Source organism: Pan paniscus, chromosome 16, assembly GCF_029289425.2.
Source record: "Pan paniscus chromosome 16, NHGRI_mPanPan1-v2.0_pri, whole genome shotgun sequence".
NCBI classification, from domain to species: Eukaryota; Metazoa; Chordata; class Mammalia; order Primates; family Hominidae; genus Pan; species Pan paniscus.
Window position 1 is genome coordinate 31,627,876 of NC_073265.2, and position 15,878 is coordinate 31,643,753.

The 15,878-nt window shown below is 45.1% G+C and overlaps 1 protein-coding gene across 9 annotated transcripts in view; it reads left to right on the plus strand.

Moving 5' to 3' along the window:
• The window catches only part of LOC100984344 (calpain-3), a 145,131-nt gene that overhangs the window by 111,098 nt on the left and 18,155 nt on the right, over positions 1 to 15,878 (plus strand). For 6 of the 9 annotated variants that reach the window (XM_063596572.1, XM_063596571.1, XM_063596573.1 and 3 more), the window contains 6 exons: positions 6,276 to 6,345; positions 7,968 to 8,086; positions 9,554 to 9,687; positions 10,729 to 10,897; positions 11,755 to 11,898; positions 14,404 to 14,487. In XM_063596572.1, the coding sequence (XP_063452642.1) occupies positions 6,276 to 6,345; positions 7,968 to 8,086; positions 9,554 to 9,687; positions 10,729 to 10,897; positions 11,755 to 11,898; positions 14,404 to 14,487 (720 nt within the window). Of the gene's footprint in view, positions 1 to 6,275; positions 6,346 to 7,967; positions 8,087 to 9,553; positions 9,688 to 10,728; positions 10,898 to 11,754; positions 11,899 to 14,403; positions 14,488 to 15,878 lie in introns of those variants that run through there. The other 3 variants (XM_055098321.2, XM_003805606.6, XM_063596576.1) reach the window with 2 other exon arrangements.

Consider the following 15,878-nt stretch of genomic DNA (forward strand, 5'->3'; position numbering starts at 1 on the left):
AGGCTTTGAGTCAACACACCTGTGGGTAATTAATCTGGTTGCCCCCACCCCGGGGGGAGCTATCCTGCCATGAGTGATCAAAAGTTAGTTTTAGGACCACATGAGTAAACAAGCTCTTTAGATAAACTCCTCTACATTCCTATGTATCTGTGCCCTAAGCTATTAAGTGGATTCGGCTGCCTTCAGCCAAACACTTTATGCAAACCTCTAGGCCTTCCAAGAGAGTTTGTGTTTATATCCTATAAATTCATCTTAAAAATTTTCCCACCAGCCTGACTGAACTCCCAAAAGTGATAACCTCTCCTTCATTTTTAATATTAGTAATTTGTGTTTTTTATTTTTCTTGTTTAGCATGGCTAAAGGTTTATCAATTCTATTGATCTTTCCAAAGAACCATTTTTGTTTTCATTGACTTTCTATTGTTTTCTTGTTTTTTATTTCATTCATTTCTGCTCTGATTTTTTATTGTTTCTTTTCTTCTGCTTGCTTTAGGCTTAAATATCTCTTCTATAGTGTACTAAGATGGAATATTGCTTATTGATTTTTCTTTTCTTTCTTTTCTAACTTATGCATTTAATGCTGTAACTTTCCCTTTAAACACTGCTTTTGTTGCATCCCACAAATTTTGATGTTATATTTTTATTTTCACTTAGTTAAAAACATTTTGTAAGTTCTTTTGAAATTTCTTCTTTGACCCTTGTGTTATTTAGAACTGTGTTGTTTGGTTTCCAAATAATTTGGGATTTTTCAACTATCTTTTTGTTATTGATTTCGAGTATCATTCCACTGTGGTCTGTGAAGACACTGTAGGCTTTCTATTCTTTTAAATTGGTTGCCGGACGCAGTGGCGCACCCCTATAATCCTAGCACTTTGGGAAGCTGAAGCAGGTGGATCATGAGGTCAGGAGTTCGAGACCAGCCTGACCAACATGATGAAACCCCGTCTCTACTAAAAATACAAAAATTAGCCAGGCATGGTGGCATGCATCTGTAATCCCAGCTACTCAGGAGGCTGAGGCAGGAAAATCGCTTGAACCGGGAGGTAGAGGTTGCAGTGAGCCAAGATCGCACCACTGCACTCCAGCCTGGGTGACAGAGAGGGACTCTGTCTCAAAAAAAAAAAATTGGTTAAGGTGTGTTTTATGGCTCAGAATGTGTTCTATCTTACTGACTTGTTACCTATGAATTTGAGAAAATGGTTTGTTCTGCTATTGTTGGATGTAGAATTCTATTAATGTCAATTTGATCCAGTTGGTTGATAGTGTTGTTCAGGTCAACAATATCCTTATTGCTTTTCTGCCTGCCTGCTTGATCTATAATTACTGAAAGAGAGTGTTGACATCACCAACTATAATACTGGATTTGTCTATTTCTCCTTTCAGTTCTATCACTCTTTGCCTCATGTATTTTGACACTGTTGTTAGGTGCACACACATTTAAGATTGTATGTCTTCTTGGAAAATTGACCAGTTGACCTTTTCATCTATATGTAATGCCTCTCCTTATCTCTGATAATTGTCCTTGTTCTGAAGTCTGCTGTTTCTGAAATTAATACAACTCCAACTTTCTTTTGATTATTGTTAGCATGATATATCCTTCTTTATCTATGAGTTTTTATATTTAAAGTGGGTTTCTTGGCCAGGCTTTTGGCTCACGCCTGTAATCCCAGCACTTTGGGAGGCCAAGGCGGGCACATCACCTGAGGTCAGGAGTTTGAGACCAGCCTGGCCAACATGGTGAAACCCCATCTCTACTAAAAATACAAAATTAGCCGAGCATGATGGTGCATGCTTGTAACCGCAGCTACTCAGGATGCTGAGATGGGAGAATTGCTTGAAACCGAGAGGCGGAGACTGTGCCATTGCACTCCAGCCTGGGCGACAAGAGCGAAACTCTGTCTCAAAAAAATAAATAAATAAAGTGGGTTTCTTGCAGACAACATATAGTCGAGTCTTGTTTTTATCCACTTTCACAGCCTTTGTCTTTTAATTGGTGTATTTTGATCATTCACATGTAAGTGATTATAATATAGTTAGATTACTACCTACATGTTTATAACTGATTTCCATTTATTGCATTTGTTCTTGTCCCTGCCCCTTTTTCTGGCTTCTCTGATTTAAGTGAAAGTTTTATATTTTATCCTATTTTATCCTTTTACTTCTTCTTTTTTGTCTTTTTTTTTTTTTTTTTTTTTTTGAGACAGGGTCTGGCTTCTGTCAGCCAGGCTGGAGTGCAGTGGTATGATGTTGGCTCACTGCAACCTCTGCCTCTTGGGCTCAAGCAATCCTCCTATCTCAGCCTCCTGAGTAGCTGGGACTACAGGTGCATGCCACAATGCCAAACTAATATGTTTGTATGTGTGTGTGGGTGTGTGTGTATGTGTGTATGTATATATATGTATGTGTATATATATATGTATGTATATGTGTGTGTATATATATATATGGCCCCATTCTTCTCAGCTTCATGGAGTCTTGGCATTCCTGTGACACAGTTCAAACGGGGTCTCTCCCCCCACCTTCCCCATATATATATATATATATTTTTTTTTTTTTTTGGTAAAGATGGGGTTTTGCCATGTTGCCCAGGCTGGCCTCAAACTCCTGAGCTTAAGCAGTCTGCCCACCTTGGCCTCCCAAAGTGCTGGGATTACAGGTGTGAACCACGGCACCCGGCCTTATCTCCTCTCTTGGTGTATCAATTATATTTATTTTTTCAATTCTAGTGGTCATGCTAGAGTTTCCAATATACGTTTTCAACCAAGTCCACCCTCAAATAACACTATACCATTTAGTTTGTACTCTAGGTACTTTATAACAGAGAACAAAGTATTACCATTTCCTTCCTTTCTTTGCTTATGACATTACTGTCATTTGTTTCTCTTATCTGTATGCTATAATTGCCCAATACATTATTTTTATTATGATTTAACTAAGCTACCCTTTAGATTAAGAATTTAAAATCAAGATTTTATTTTATCTTCATTTATTTATTTCATCTCCAGTGCTCTTCCTTTCTTTATGTGGGTCCAAGTTCCTGACCTATATCATTTTTCTTCTCCCTAAAGAACTTCTTTTAACATTTCTTGCATGGCAGGTCTGCTGGCAATGAATTTCCTCTACTTTTGTTTGTCTGATTAAGCTGCAGAATAACAATATTAATAATATCACTACCAAAATAATTCCTGAAAACAGTTTACAGTCTTTCCATAGGCTTTCTTCTTTCTCCTTTCATTTAAAATGGTTTTAAATAGTTGTTCATTGCCCGAACACTATAGGCAATACATTACATACTTTACATCCTCCCTTTAATCAACATGTACTTTGTTGGGTTTTTGTTTTTTCTGAGACAGAGTCTCACTCTGTCGCCCAAGCTGGAGTGCAGTGGTGCGATCTTGGCTCACTGCAACCTCTGCCTTCAGGCTCAAGCAATTCTCCTGCCTCAGCCTCCCGAGTAGCTGGGACTACAGGCATGAGCCACCATGCCTGGCTAATTTTTGTATTTTTAGTAGAGACGAGGTTTCGTCATGTTGGCCAGGCTGGTCTCGAACTCCTGGCCTCGTGATCCGCCCACCTTAGCCTCCCAAAATGCTGTGATTACAGGTGTGAGTCATTGCACCCGGCCATCATGTAATTTTAAATCTACAAATAACGAAATACTGACTACTTATTCTCAGTCCTTATGTTAGCGTCCTATACCTGGTTGTCTGAAGGTTATTCTCTAGTATATTCCTCAGGAAGAGCTCATGGGAACAATATTCCCTGAATTCTTATGTATTAGAAAAGTTTGCCCACATCCCTTATTCTTGAAATGAATAAAGGAAGTCATATTGTATATAAATCCTTGGTTCACATTTTCTTTCCTTGAGCATCTTAAATATACTGCTCCAATTTCTTCTGGCATAAAAAGGCCTTGCTACTGGAAAGTCTGATAATAATCTAATGTTTTCCCCTTAAAAGTCACTTGTTCTTTCTCCCTAGATGTCCAAACAATGTTTTTTTTTTTTCTTTGAATCCCAGTAATTTTCTAGAATGTATATTCATGTTGGTCATTCTGGGTCAATATTCAATTTGCCCTTTCAATCAATATGTAGTATTAAATATGTGTTTTTATTTAAGGAAAGATATTTTCAAATTATAGTGGGGTTTTTTGTTTTTGTTTTTGTTTTTTTGAGACAGAGCCTCACTCTGTCGCCCAGGCTGGAATGCAGTGGCGCAATCTTGGCTCACAGCAACCTCTGCCTCCCGGGTTCAAGCAATTCTCTCACCTCAGCCTCCCAAGTAGCTGGGACTATAGGCATGCGCCACCATGTCCAACTAATCCTTTTATTTTTTATAGAGACGGGGTCTCACTATGTTGCCCAGTGGTCTCGAACTCCTGGCCTCAAATGATCCTCCCACCTTGGCCTCTCAAAGTGCTGGGATTACAGGTGTAGGCCACCACACCTGGAAAATATTATTATTTCTTATGGTTCATATTTCTTAGTATCTTCATAACATTCAAGGTTCATATTTCTTTATGGTTTTGGTTTTTGTCCTTAGGATATATTCCAAAAGGGATAGACAGCCAAAATGTTACATTTTAAGTGACTTGAAGTAATTATTTTTCTGTGAATGGTTATGCAGTTAGGTCCCTTTGCTTCGGTTTGCTTTCAGCTTTTACAGATGGCTTTTTAAAATAATTTTTTCTTTAATTTTGGCTCTTAATTATTTAAAACTTTACATGATTCCTAAGTCAAAACTATTTTTAAACAGTTATATTCAGAGTTCTACTTCCATCCCTATTTCTACCACCTTATTCCTTCCCTCCCCATATAGGTAAACGTTTTTGAAAACGATTGTTTTGGTTTATCCTTCCATTGCACTCAGAGTTGCAGATGGGACGCATGCTGTGGGGTGTAGCATAAGCAAGACTTTCCATCTACTAGGGGGATACACCCCTGAGTGCAGGAGCTTCAGCTCACTTGGGTATATTGGGTTGTTGTGATGGGGGTTGGGGGAAGGTGGAGAGAGAGACCCTGTTTGAACTGTGTCACAGGAATGCCAAGACTCCATGAAGCTGAGAAGAATGGGGCTAAAACCAGATCACTAGCCTGGCGCGGTGGCTTGCGCCTGTAATCCCAGCACTTTGGGAGGCCAAGGCTAGCAGATCACTTGAGGTCAGGAGTTCGAGACCAGCCTGGCCAACATGGCGAAACCCCATCTCTCTCTACTAAGAATATGAAAACCACCCAGGCATGGTGGCACACATCTGTAGTCCCAGCTACTCAGGAGGCTGAGGCAGGAGAATTGCTTGAACCTGGGAGGCGGAGTTTGCAGTGAGCCGAGATCGTGCCACTGTACTCCAGCCTGTGTCGCCCACTGCACTCCAGCCTGGCGACACAGTGAGACTCTGTCTCAAAAACAATACAAAACACTGAATCTATATTTTATTTATTTTTATTAATTTATTATTATTATTATTATTATTATTTTGATTCTCCTGTCTCAGCCTCCCAAGTAGCTGAGATTACCTGTCACCACGCCTGGCTAATTTTTGTATTTTTAGTAGAGACAGGGTTTCACTATGTTGGCCAGGCTGGTCTCGAACTCCTGACCTCAAGTGATCCACCCGCCTTGGCCTCCCAAAGTGCTGAGATTACAGGTGTGAGCCACCGCGCCCAGCCGACACTGCCCTAACTCTCAAGGTGCATCCTTACTCGGATAGTATGACAGTGTGGGAAGCAGCATGGGACAATGTAAAAAGGAGGCATGTTTCTGGCTTCTGCTACTTACTAGCTGTGTGTCTTTGCACGAGTTTCTTAACCTCTCTGGGCCTTAGTTTCCTTATCTGAAAAATAACAATGATAGTATTCTCTTCACAGGGCCAAATGGAATACTATCAGGAACACTACATAATGGAACTCAATAAATAATAGCTACTGCAGCCGGGCGCGGTGGCTCACATCTGTAATCCTAGCACTTTGGGAGGCCGAGGCGGGTGGATCACAAGGTCAAGAGATGGAGACCATCCTGGCCAACATGGTGAAACCGTATCTCTACTAAAGATACAAAAATTAGCTGGGCATGGTGGCGCATGCCTGTAGTCCCAGCTACTCGAGAGGATGAGGCAGGAGAATCGCTTGAACCCCGGAGGCAGAGGTTTCAGTGAGCCAAGATTGCACCAGTGCACTGCAGCCTGGCGACAGAGTGAGACTCCGTCTCAAAAAAATACCTATCTATCTATCTGTCTATCTACTGTTATTCTTACCTGGTCATTTCCTTTTTGTTTCACAGGAAATTTGCGAGAATCCCCGATTTATCATTGATGGAGCCAACAGAACTGACATCTGTCAAGGAGAGCTAGGTAGGAAAGTGCCTCAGGTCAGATCCTGCCAGATGATCAAGGGGTGATTACAAGGTGTGATCCCCTTCCAGGAGGTAAAGGGACAATCTGTGCTTGCTTCCAGTAACTTTTTGGAAGATTTTTTATAACAGTTGCTTTATGGTCGTTTATCTACATGCTGGCGATTGCTTCATTTCCTCCTACATGCCTCTTTAGCACTCTGCCATGCATCACAGGGGGTATCTGCATCCTGTGGCCTCCTCTCCAGTATCTCAAGGACACTTACATACCCCACTCAGCATGACAAAAGCCCTGCTTTTCACTGTATCGTCTTTCTTGGAAGACAGCTCTGTGACTGTGCACCAAGCATGCCCCTTGGGCATGGAGATTCTAGATACACACACAAAAGGCATCGCCAAGGAAAGCACTTGTAACTGGAACCCTTGTTTAAATTGCCCCAGCATAGCTCCATCTTAAAAGAGTCTTTCCACAAAGATGGCATCCGCCATGTGGATGAGCATCCAATTTTCTCTTTGATTGGTTAGCTTGACTGCTCCATCTGATCTTCCTCTCTCTCGACCTCTTGTTCAGAAAGTATTGTCTTTGGTGTGGACTATAAGCAAGCTCTGTGAAGTAAAATTGGAGAGAACATCAACAGAAACAATTTAAATTTGAGGAAAAGGGGGCACCTAAGACCAAAGGAATTTGGCTTATTTCATTCCAGAAGGGGAGGCTGAGAATAAATCAGATGAATATCTGGGTTCCCGCACCTGGGGGAAGGCTTCCTGCAGAGCCCTGGACATAATAATCTGGGACCTTCAAACCAATAACCTCTTTCCAAGGAAAGACTGGCTGCTTCCAAGGAGGGTAGGGGAGAGTGGCTGCAGGCAGCTCTCAGTCTCCCCTGCACACTCTCAGTTGCATTTCACTTAACCCATCCTCCTTAGAAGGCAGCTCTGTGACCAGGTACACCCCCTATTATATATATATATACACACACACACACACACACACACACAGAGAGAGAGAGAGAAAGAAAGAGAGCAAAGTGTTACCTCCAACTACATACAGTACTCTGTCAGAAAAGAAGTTCAGAGAATAAGAAAACGTCCCGAGCTCATTCTGTTGCCAGCAATGTCTTACTGCCCCCTATAGACGGGTTCCAGGGCAGCTGCCTACCTGGCCTTCCTTCTAATACAAATCATCTTGGTGGATGGTTCTCTGATGCTCAGTCTTCGCTGAAGTCAGAAGAGGAATTGGACTCACATTGCAAAGGCACAGGGCAGGGCAGATTTCCTACAGGTGTTAGGAAGAACAACCCAGTTATGATCACCTACTGCTCTGTCTCCATTGAGGCCTAAAAAGGAAGTGAGTTTATACTGCAGTTGGAGGAACTGCCTGCAGCCTTGAGGAAAATGTCTAGTCACAAGGGAGTAAGTTACCTGTTGATCATATTGTCAAGGAATTCCCGTCCAACTCTCCTTCCCTGGGTTGACACCTCTGTAAGGTCAGATCTGGAAGTAGGAGAGTGGGCACCAAGGGAGTCCCCGTTCAGGGAAGTGGAGTGGCTGGCTGGGATTGGGGCTTTTTCTTCCCAGGAGGAGCAGGAGTGCTCACGATCTGTGCCCTGTGTCTGCCTGCAGGGGACTGCTGGTTTCTCGCAGCCATTGCCTGCCTGACCCTGAACCAGCACCTTCTTTTCCGAGTCATACCCCATGATCAAAGTTTCATCGAAAACTACGCAGGGATCTTCCACTTCCAGGTGAGGTAATGAGAGTGTAGTTAAGAGGGCCAGCTGCAGGCCACCCACCGCTGGTCTCCTGGCCTTGACTTCCCAGAAGCTGGAGGAAACTTCCCACCCATCTACCCGCAGCGGCAACAGTTGGCATGGACCCCCTTAAGGCTTCAAGCCTGGGAGGAAGCAGTTGCTTATCTCTGGCTCCCTAATCCCTCCCCCACCACCTTCCACTATGTCCCAGAAAGACAGGAAGACATCCTGTTTACTGTGGGTCTATTTTTGTCTTTGCAGCTGTCTGGCTGCTGTTATTGCCTGCAGCCCTTCTCAAGTAGGTCCCTAAGATATTAGCACTGTGACACCACAGGACCCTTCAGGTTGTACAGGAACCCCTGTCCAGGGCTCCTGTATACTTCTTCCTCTCTAAGGCATGGCGGTACCAAGGCTATCACTCCTCTCTTCCAAGCCCTGGAAGAAGAGTCTGCTTAACCTGGGGATCAGGCTTCTTGTTTGCCCTAGAACTGAATCTGATGGTTCTAGAATCCATCCAGCTACTGGAAATTTTCTGGGTCCCAGTCACCTTGGCATAGAGCTGGTGCTAGAGCAGAACCAAACTGAATTCTACCTGTGAGGGTCTCGTAGGTTCTGGGATGCTGGGGAGTCAGCCTGTCTCCAGCTTCAAAGGCTCCCTCATGTCCCAGGATGACCCACATTATCAGTTCTTGCTCCCCTGGTCTTGCACCTCAGCACGGAAAGCCTCAGAAAAGGTCTGTCTCCAGGCTCAGACTCCCCCTCCTGCTGCCTTGGGAACATGGCATATTTAAAGGGTCTCAGATCTAAAGGGCCTTAAATACAAATATCACATAGATTTCTGTTCTCATTTCAATGAGGGAGAAAGTGCCATTGAAAAGGAGACTAAACCACATTTGGCCCTTTTCAGTTCAAACTGATTCATTCAAAAAAGAGCGACATCCAAACTTGAAATGATTGAACAATGTTCCTGCTACAGCTAGAATAGATTCTGGGTCACTTTGTTCCTCCATTTCAATCCTTGTTCTTCAGTTTGGCATCAAGAAATACCTAAATCAGTACAGTGCCTTCACTGCATAGTTCCCAATCCTGGCCACATTGAATCAGCTGGGGGCACCTGAGAGTGCTGACACCCAGGCCCTGCCCCAGACCTGCTGAGCAGGAGAATGAAAATCTTACATCCTAAGACACTCATGGAGCACCTACTCTACCCATTACTGGGCTGGACTCTGTGGAAGACATGAAGTATATGTAACTCACTTCCAGCTCTCAAAAAGCACCCAGTCCAGTTAGAGACAGATTCACACACCCCAAACACAAAATAGGATGAACAGGCACCCAGATGCAGAGTCCAGGAAATGATGCTGCTTTGGGATTCAAGAACCCCCTGAGGAATGTGGAGGAAGGACACATTTCCTAACAGTAATTTGAGTATGTGACTCTGTGCGTGACGCTTCTGTGCAGTTCTGGCGCTATGGAGAGTGGGTGGACGTGGTTATTGATGACTGCCTGCCAACGTACAACAATCAACTGGTTTTCACCAAGTCCAACCACCGCAATGAGTTCTGGAGCGCTCTGCTGGAGAAGGCTTATGCTAAGTAAGCAACGCTTTAGAATGTGAGGTGGGGCTAGAGGTGAGAAAGTGGGTTGCAAAATCCAGCCGAGACCTCACTCACAGGAAGAGGCATGTGCCTCTATACATGCATATGTATGGGCATGCAAGTCCAACTGTGACCCAAAGTTAGAGATCAGTTCCAGGCAACAACAGCTCTAACTAAAAACATTAAATTTAAGAGTAGAAATGAAGATTTGCATAGAAGACCTTTAGCTTTAGCTTACCATAGCGAGTTCTTTCATTGCGCCTCCATGGTGGCATTGCAAGTCTTGGATCAGAGCATTGTATCTCTGGAGCTCAGATCCCAGGGTCTTGCTTGGCTCAACCTCATGTGCTTATAGCAGATTTATAAAGTCATGTTGTCTCTCAACTTAAAAGCTCCACCCCAGATGCTAATAATGGATTTTTTAAATTTTTTTGAAACAAGGTCTCACTCTGTAATGCAGGCTGGAGTGCAGTGGTGCAGTCACGGCTCACTGCAGCATTGACCTCCTGGGTTCAAGGTGCTCCTCCCACCTCAGCCTCCCAAGTAGCTGGGACTACATGCGGGCATCACCATGCCCAGTTAATTTTTGTATTTTTTTGTAGAGACAGGGTTTTGCCATGTTGCCCAGACTGGTCTCGAACTCTTGGGCTCATGCAATCCACCAGCCTTGGCCTCCCGAAGCGCTGGGATTGCCAGTGTGAGCCACCACACCGGCAGCTGCTAATGGCTTTAATGCAGCCCTTCCTCAACGTTCAGGATGTAGTGGAAAGAGCTCTCAGGAAGTGGGGATAGCTGGGTTTCAATCCCAGTGCTTCTGGCTCTCTGTGGTCTTGGGTAGGTCACTTAGCCTCTTGAGCTCAGTTTCTTCATTATGAAGAAAGGGAATCATTGTTTCCATCCCATGAGCTCATAGGGTTAATGTGGAATTGATGAAAGAACATCACAGCATCCAAGAGGTAAAGTTCTGGTGGCAGTGGTACCTGGGTTTTGTTCCCTGGAACTCTGTGACCCCAAATTGGTCTTCATCCTCTCTCTAAGGCTCCATGGTTCCTACGAAGCTCTGAAAGGTGGGAACACCACAGAGGCCATGGAGGACTTCACAGGAGGGGTGACAGAGTTTTTTGAGATCAGGGATGCTCCTAGTGACATGTACAAGATCATGAAGAAAGCCATCGAGAGAGGCTCCCTCATGGGCTGCTCCATTGATGTAAGTCTGGGGTGTGGGGCACAGGGCGGGGAGCTCCAAGTGTCAGGAAGCCTTTTACCCAATGAAGGGCAGCATAGAGCTTTTCTGTGGGACAGAGCGAATGTTTTGTTTGAGGAAGCAGGAACTGGCTCTCAACTTTGAGGACTGGGAATTTCTCAAGGGAGAACAGTTCTTTGGGATTTTCAATAAAGACACTGGTCAAGGACATTTCAAGCCCTGGAATGTCAGTGGAAATCAGTCCAGAGGCCTGTGTCAGTGGAGGCCTCCCTTGCTGGTGCTCCTCAGTCTCAGCACGCTCCCATTAACCTGGCCACGTACTTGGCTGTGGACCTGAGCCCACCATTTCCCTAAGAAAGCCTCCCAATCACTGGGCTTTCACCACACCTCCCCGCTTGAGACGTGGGCTTTGTGTTGTTACCTGGGAGAAGCTAAGCCTGCAGCGCCTTTCAGTGCAAAGAAATGCTATGAACTGAGACAGAAGCCAAGGGTAGGGAGATGGCCGCCCATGGCCAGACCTCCTTCAGGGGGCATGCCTTCCCTGAGGGCTGCTCAGTATATTGATATGATAATCTTAGTGGTTTCCATTGGGGAGGATGGGGCCCAAGCTGAATTCCTGCCCCTTCTTCTCCCAACACGCCCGATGGACAACTTGGAAGGTCAGTTAGCACACAACACCATGGATGAACTTTTTTTTCTGTATCACTTTTCTCCGTCTTTCCTCCATTCGTGCTCTGTTGATCTCTCCTCTCTCCCTTTGTCTGTCCCACCTCTTCCTCCTCTCTCCTTCCCTTTCCACCCTTCTGTGTTTGTTCTCTCCCTCTCCTGGGTTGTTCCCTACATTCTCCGTCGGGCCTCAGGATGGCACAAACATGACCTATGGAACCTCTCCTTCTGGTCTGAACATGGGGGAGTTGATTGCACGGATGGTGAGGAATATGGATAACTCGCTGCTCCAGGACTCAGACCTCGACCCCAGAGGCTCAGATGAAAGACCAACCCGGGTGTGTACGCCTCTGATTATCAGGACTGACCATCCCTCCAACCCACATGACCCCGCCCTATTAGTGTCAGACTCCCCTCAGCAGCCAGGGCCTTACCCACACACCCCCACCTGGCACCTTCCAAGGGTCTGGGTTGAAATAACTTGCTCAGCCAAGGCTCCTGAAGAGGGTGCCAGAACCAGGATTTTGGAGGGAATCTCTGTTGGAGTTTCTGCATATTCCGTGGTCCAGGCAGTTCCTCTCATAATGAACTATCAGACAGAATTAGCAAAGATACTTGATTTATTTTGAAATATTTTTCCTTTTCTAATGTATTCATTTATTCATTCAACACTTATTTTTGAGCTCCTACTATGTTCCAGTCACTCCTCTAGCAAACAAAGCAAATTCTCTCCTCTTTTTCAATATTTGTGGAAAAAGCAAGGTCTCCCTCTTGTAGAGTTTATGTTCTAGTACTTCCATAAGTTATACCTGCTCACTGGAGAATACTGAGCCATACAGAAAAACACAGAGGAAAATTTCACTTATATTTTTCCCCATGTAAAGATAACCACTCTTAACATCAAGTATATGTCCTTCCAGGATTTCTCTATGCACACACTGAATCTATATTTTTATTTTTAAAATATTGTCATATTGTATGTACCTCTTTGCAGCCTGCTTTTTTCGGTTAGTTTGATTTTTTTTTTTTTTTGGAAACCAAGTCTCGCTCTGTTCCCTAGGCTGGAGTACAGTGGTGCCATCTCGGTTCACTGCAACCTCTGCCTCCAAAGTTAAACTAATTCTCCTGCCTCAGCCTCCCGACATAGCTGGGATTACAGGCACACACCACCACACCTGGCTAATTTTTGTATTTTTAGTAGAGACGGGGTTTCACCATGTTGGCTGGAATGGTCTTGAACTCCTGACCTCAAGTGATCCACCTGCCTCAGCCTCCCAAAGTGCTGGGATTACAGGTGTAAGCCACCACACCCGGCCTAGTTTGATATTCTTAATGTGCCCAAAGTATTCTCCTGTAACATTTTTTAATAGCTACACAATATTCAAACACGCAGATATGTTATAATTTATTTACCCAATACCCTATTATTGGAAAGTTGCGTTCTTTTTTTCTTTGTTTTGTTTTGCTACTATTCTAAAATGCTATAACGAACATCCCAATAGATACATCTTTGTATACATCCACGGTGACTTCCATAGGACAGATTCTCAGCAGTAGAATTGCTGGGTTGAATGATATGCTTAGGTAATGACAGAAGAGTCATTTCAAGCAGCTTCCCAGGTCTAGAACTAAGGATTAATGAGTCTCCCGCCCCCTCCCAGTCTACTCAGCATGATCTGGATCATGAGGACTGAGATCTGGAAGAGGCTGAGATGCCAAAAGCCCTGGCTCCACCCACACCCCTCACCCTGAAAACAGCTCTAGGAATTCCGCGGCCTAGCAAGGCTCCAGGAAGCTCCTTTTAAAGCTGTTACGTTAGTAGGCACATGGAAGCCATAGAGAGCCTATCCAGGGCTCATGGGACTTTAGTGATCCTGCCCTTCTGCCAAGGATCCCCCACGGCTGCAACTTGGAAATTTCTGCAAATGGAAGAGCTACCCCTTAGGCACGGTCATGTCTGAGCTGGGATCTCCTCGGGCCTTCTTAGAATTCTCTCCCTGGGCACTGGGACTCTTGATTTCTTGAATATTATGTTCTAGGTGGGTGTGGAGAAGGTGAGGGGATGTAAAGAAAAAGGCTAGACTTGGCCAGGCGCAGTGGCTCATGCCTGTAATCCCAGCACTTTGGGAGGCTGAGGCGGGTGGATCACCTGTGGTCAGGAGTTCGAGACCAGCCTGGCTAACATGGTGAAACCCCGTTTCTACTAAAAATACAAAAAATTAGCTGGGCATGGTGGCACGTGCCTGTAATCCCAGCTACTCGGGAGGCTGAGGCAGGAGAATCTCTGGAACACGGGAGGCAGAGGTTGCAGTGAGCCGAGATCGCGCCACTGCACTCCAGCCTGGGTGACACAGCAAGACTCTGTCTCAAAAAACAAAAAAGAAAGAAAAAAAGAAAAAGCTAGACTTACATGTGTCACTTAACCCCTTTTCTCAACCTCTTTCTCTTCCAGGAATAGTCAACCCTGGATGGCTTTAGGGGAAGGGGGATCCTGAAGCCCAGGGCAGCCTCCAACTCTACCCCTTCCTCCTTTGAAGGATACTAAGGGGTCCAGAAAGGAGGGGCAGGGGCACTGTTACCCACCCCACATCCCAGTATCCACATTGCTCTCTGATGGTCAGGACAGAGCCTTCTCAGGGAGACCAGCTTGTCTGGAGCTGTGTCTCTTGACACTCTTAAAGGGCCAGTGAAGGTCCGTTCGTGGTCGTGAGGCACACTTTCAGGGAGGAGAGTGGTCTGTGTCTTCACAGAGCCCAGAAAATGAACTAGTATGGACTTTGCCTCCAAGCAGCAGAACTTCTGTTCCCCCGCCCCTAATGGGTTCTCTGGTTACTGCTCTACAGACAATCATTCCGGTACAGTATGAGACAAGAATGGCCTGCGGGCTGGTCAGAGGTCACGCCTACTCTGTCACGGGGCTGGATGAGGTGAGCCTGGTGGGGTTTGGTGGGGCAAGGGCACCCTCCTGGGTTAACCTCCTGAAGTCAGGACTTAGCTATTGGGGCCCCTTCCCTGTCTGCAGAGCTTGCCTCCAATCAGGACATTCAGTTCAAGGTCCAAGCCACGCCTGGGAGCAGAGGGGCCTGTGAAACTGGTAGAGGTGGATCCTGCCACAGTTGGTGCATGGTTTATCTTTGCCTTTCTTGCTAAAGATGGCAATTTTTCCAACATTTCCAATGAACAAATTGAAATATCACTTAACTTTGCTTTTACAAATTTGGTTTCATGTGTTCTTGAGCTTCCTGTTCTCTCATGTTCAGATAGCTACAGTTGTCTCTGGGTAGCCACAGGGACCGGTTCCAGAAGCCCCAACGGTAACAAAATCTGCAGATGCTCAAGTCCCTTCTGTAAAATGGAGTCGTATTTGCATATAACCTACGCACATCGTCCTGTATACTTTAAGTCATCTCAGGATTACTTATGATACCTAACACAATGGAAATGCTATGTAAATAGTTATTACACTGCATTGGGTTTTTTTGGTATTATTTTCTATTGTTGTATTATTATTTTTTCTTTTTTTGAATATTTTTGATCCACGATTGGTTATATGCCGAAGCCATGGATACGAGAGGCTGACTGTTCTGTTTTGCTCCTTCTGGGACTTCTGGGTTTTCCTGGACCATGTCTGAGACAGGAACGTTGTAAGACCTGTTGCACACAGTTGGGCAGGTTGTGCCCTGTACAGAGGGATGGGCTGAGAGGGGCAGTTGCCTGCATCAGCCCACTGCAGCAGACTGGAGGAAGTCTGCTTGTTTGTAGTTCCTCAGTCAGCAGGGGCCTTTTGTCTTTCTTTCTTTCCTTCTTTTTCCTTTTTTTTTTTTTTTTTTTTTTTGAGATGGAGTCTCACTCTGTCGCCCAGGCTGGAGTGCAGTGGCACAGTCTCGGCTCACTGCAATGTCCACCTCCTGGATTCAAGCGATTCTTCTGCTTCAGCCTCCTGAGTAGCTGGGATTACAGGCGCGTGCCACCATGCCCAGCTAATTTTTGTATTTTTCGTAGAGATGGGGGTTTCTCCATGTTGATCAGGCTGGTCTCGAACTCCTAACCTCGTGATCCGCCCGCCTCGGCCTCCCAAAGTGCTGGGATTACAGGCTTGAGCTACCACGCCTGGCCAGCAGGGGCCTTTTTTCTAATTTATATGAAGACACCTAATTTATATTGTTAGCAGGGCCCCACTCTTTATGCCCCACCTCCTCCCCCGAAGCTCATAACGGCAGGATGTTCCTGAGAAAATTGCCTCTTAGAAGATAGAGAGGAGATGGCCAAGCCCTAAGTTAGGCAGACTCAGGAGGAAAGGTCTGACCCACCCCCTGCC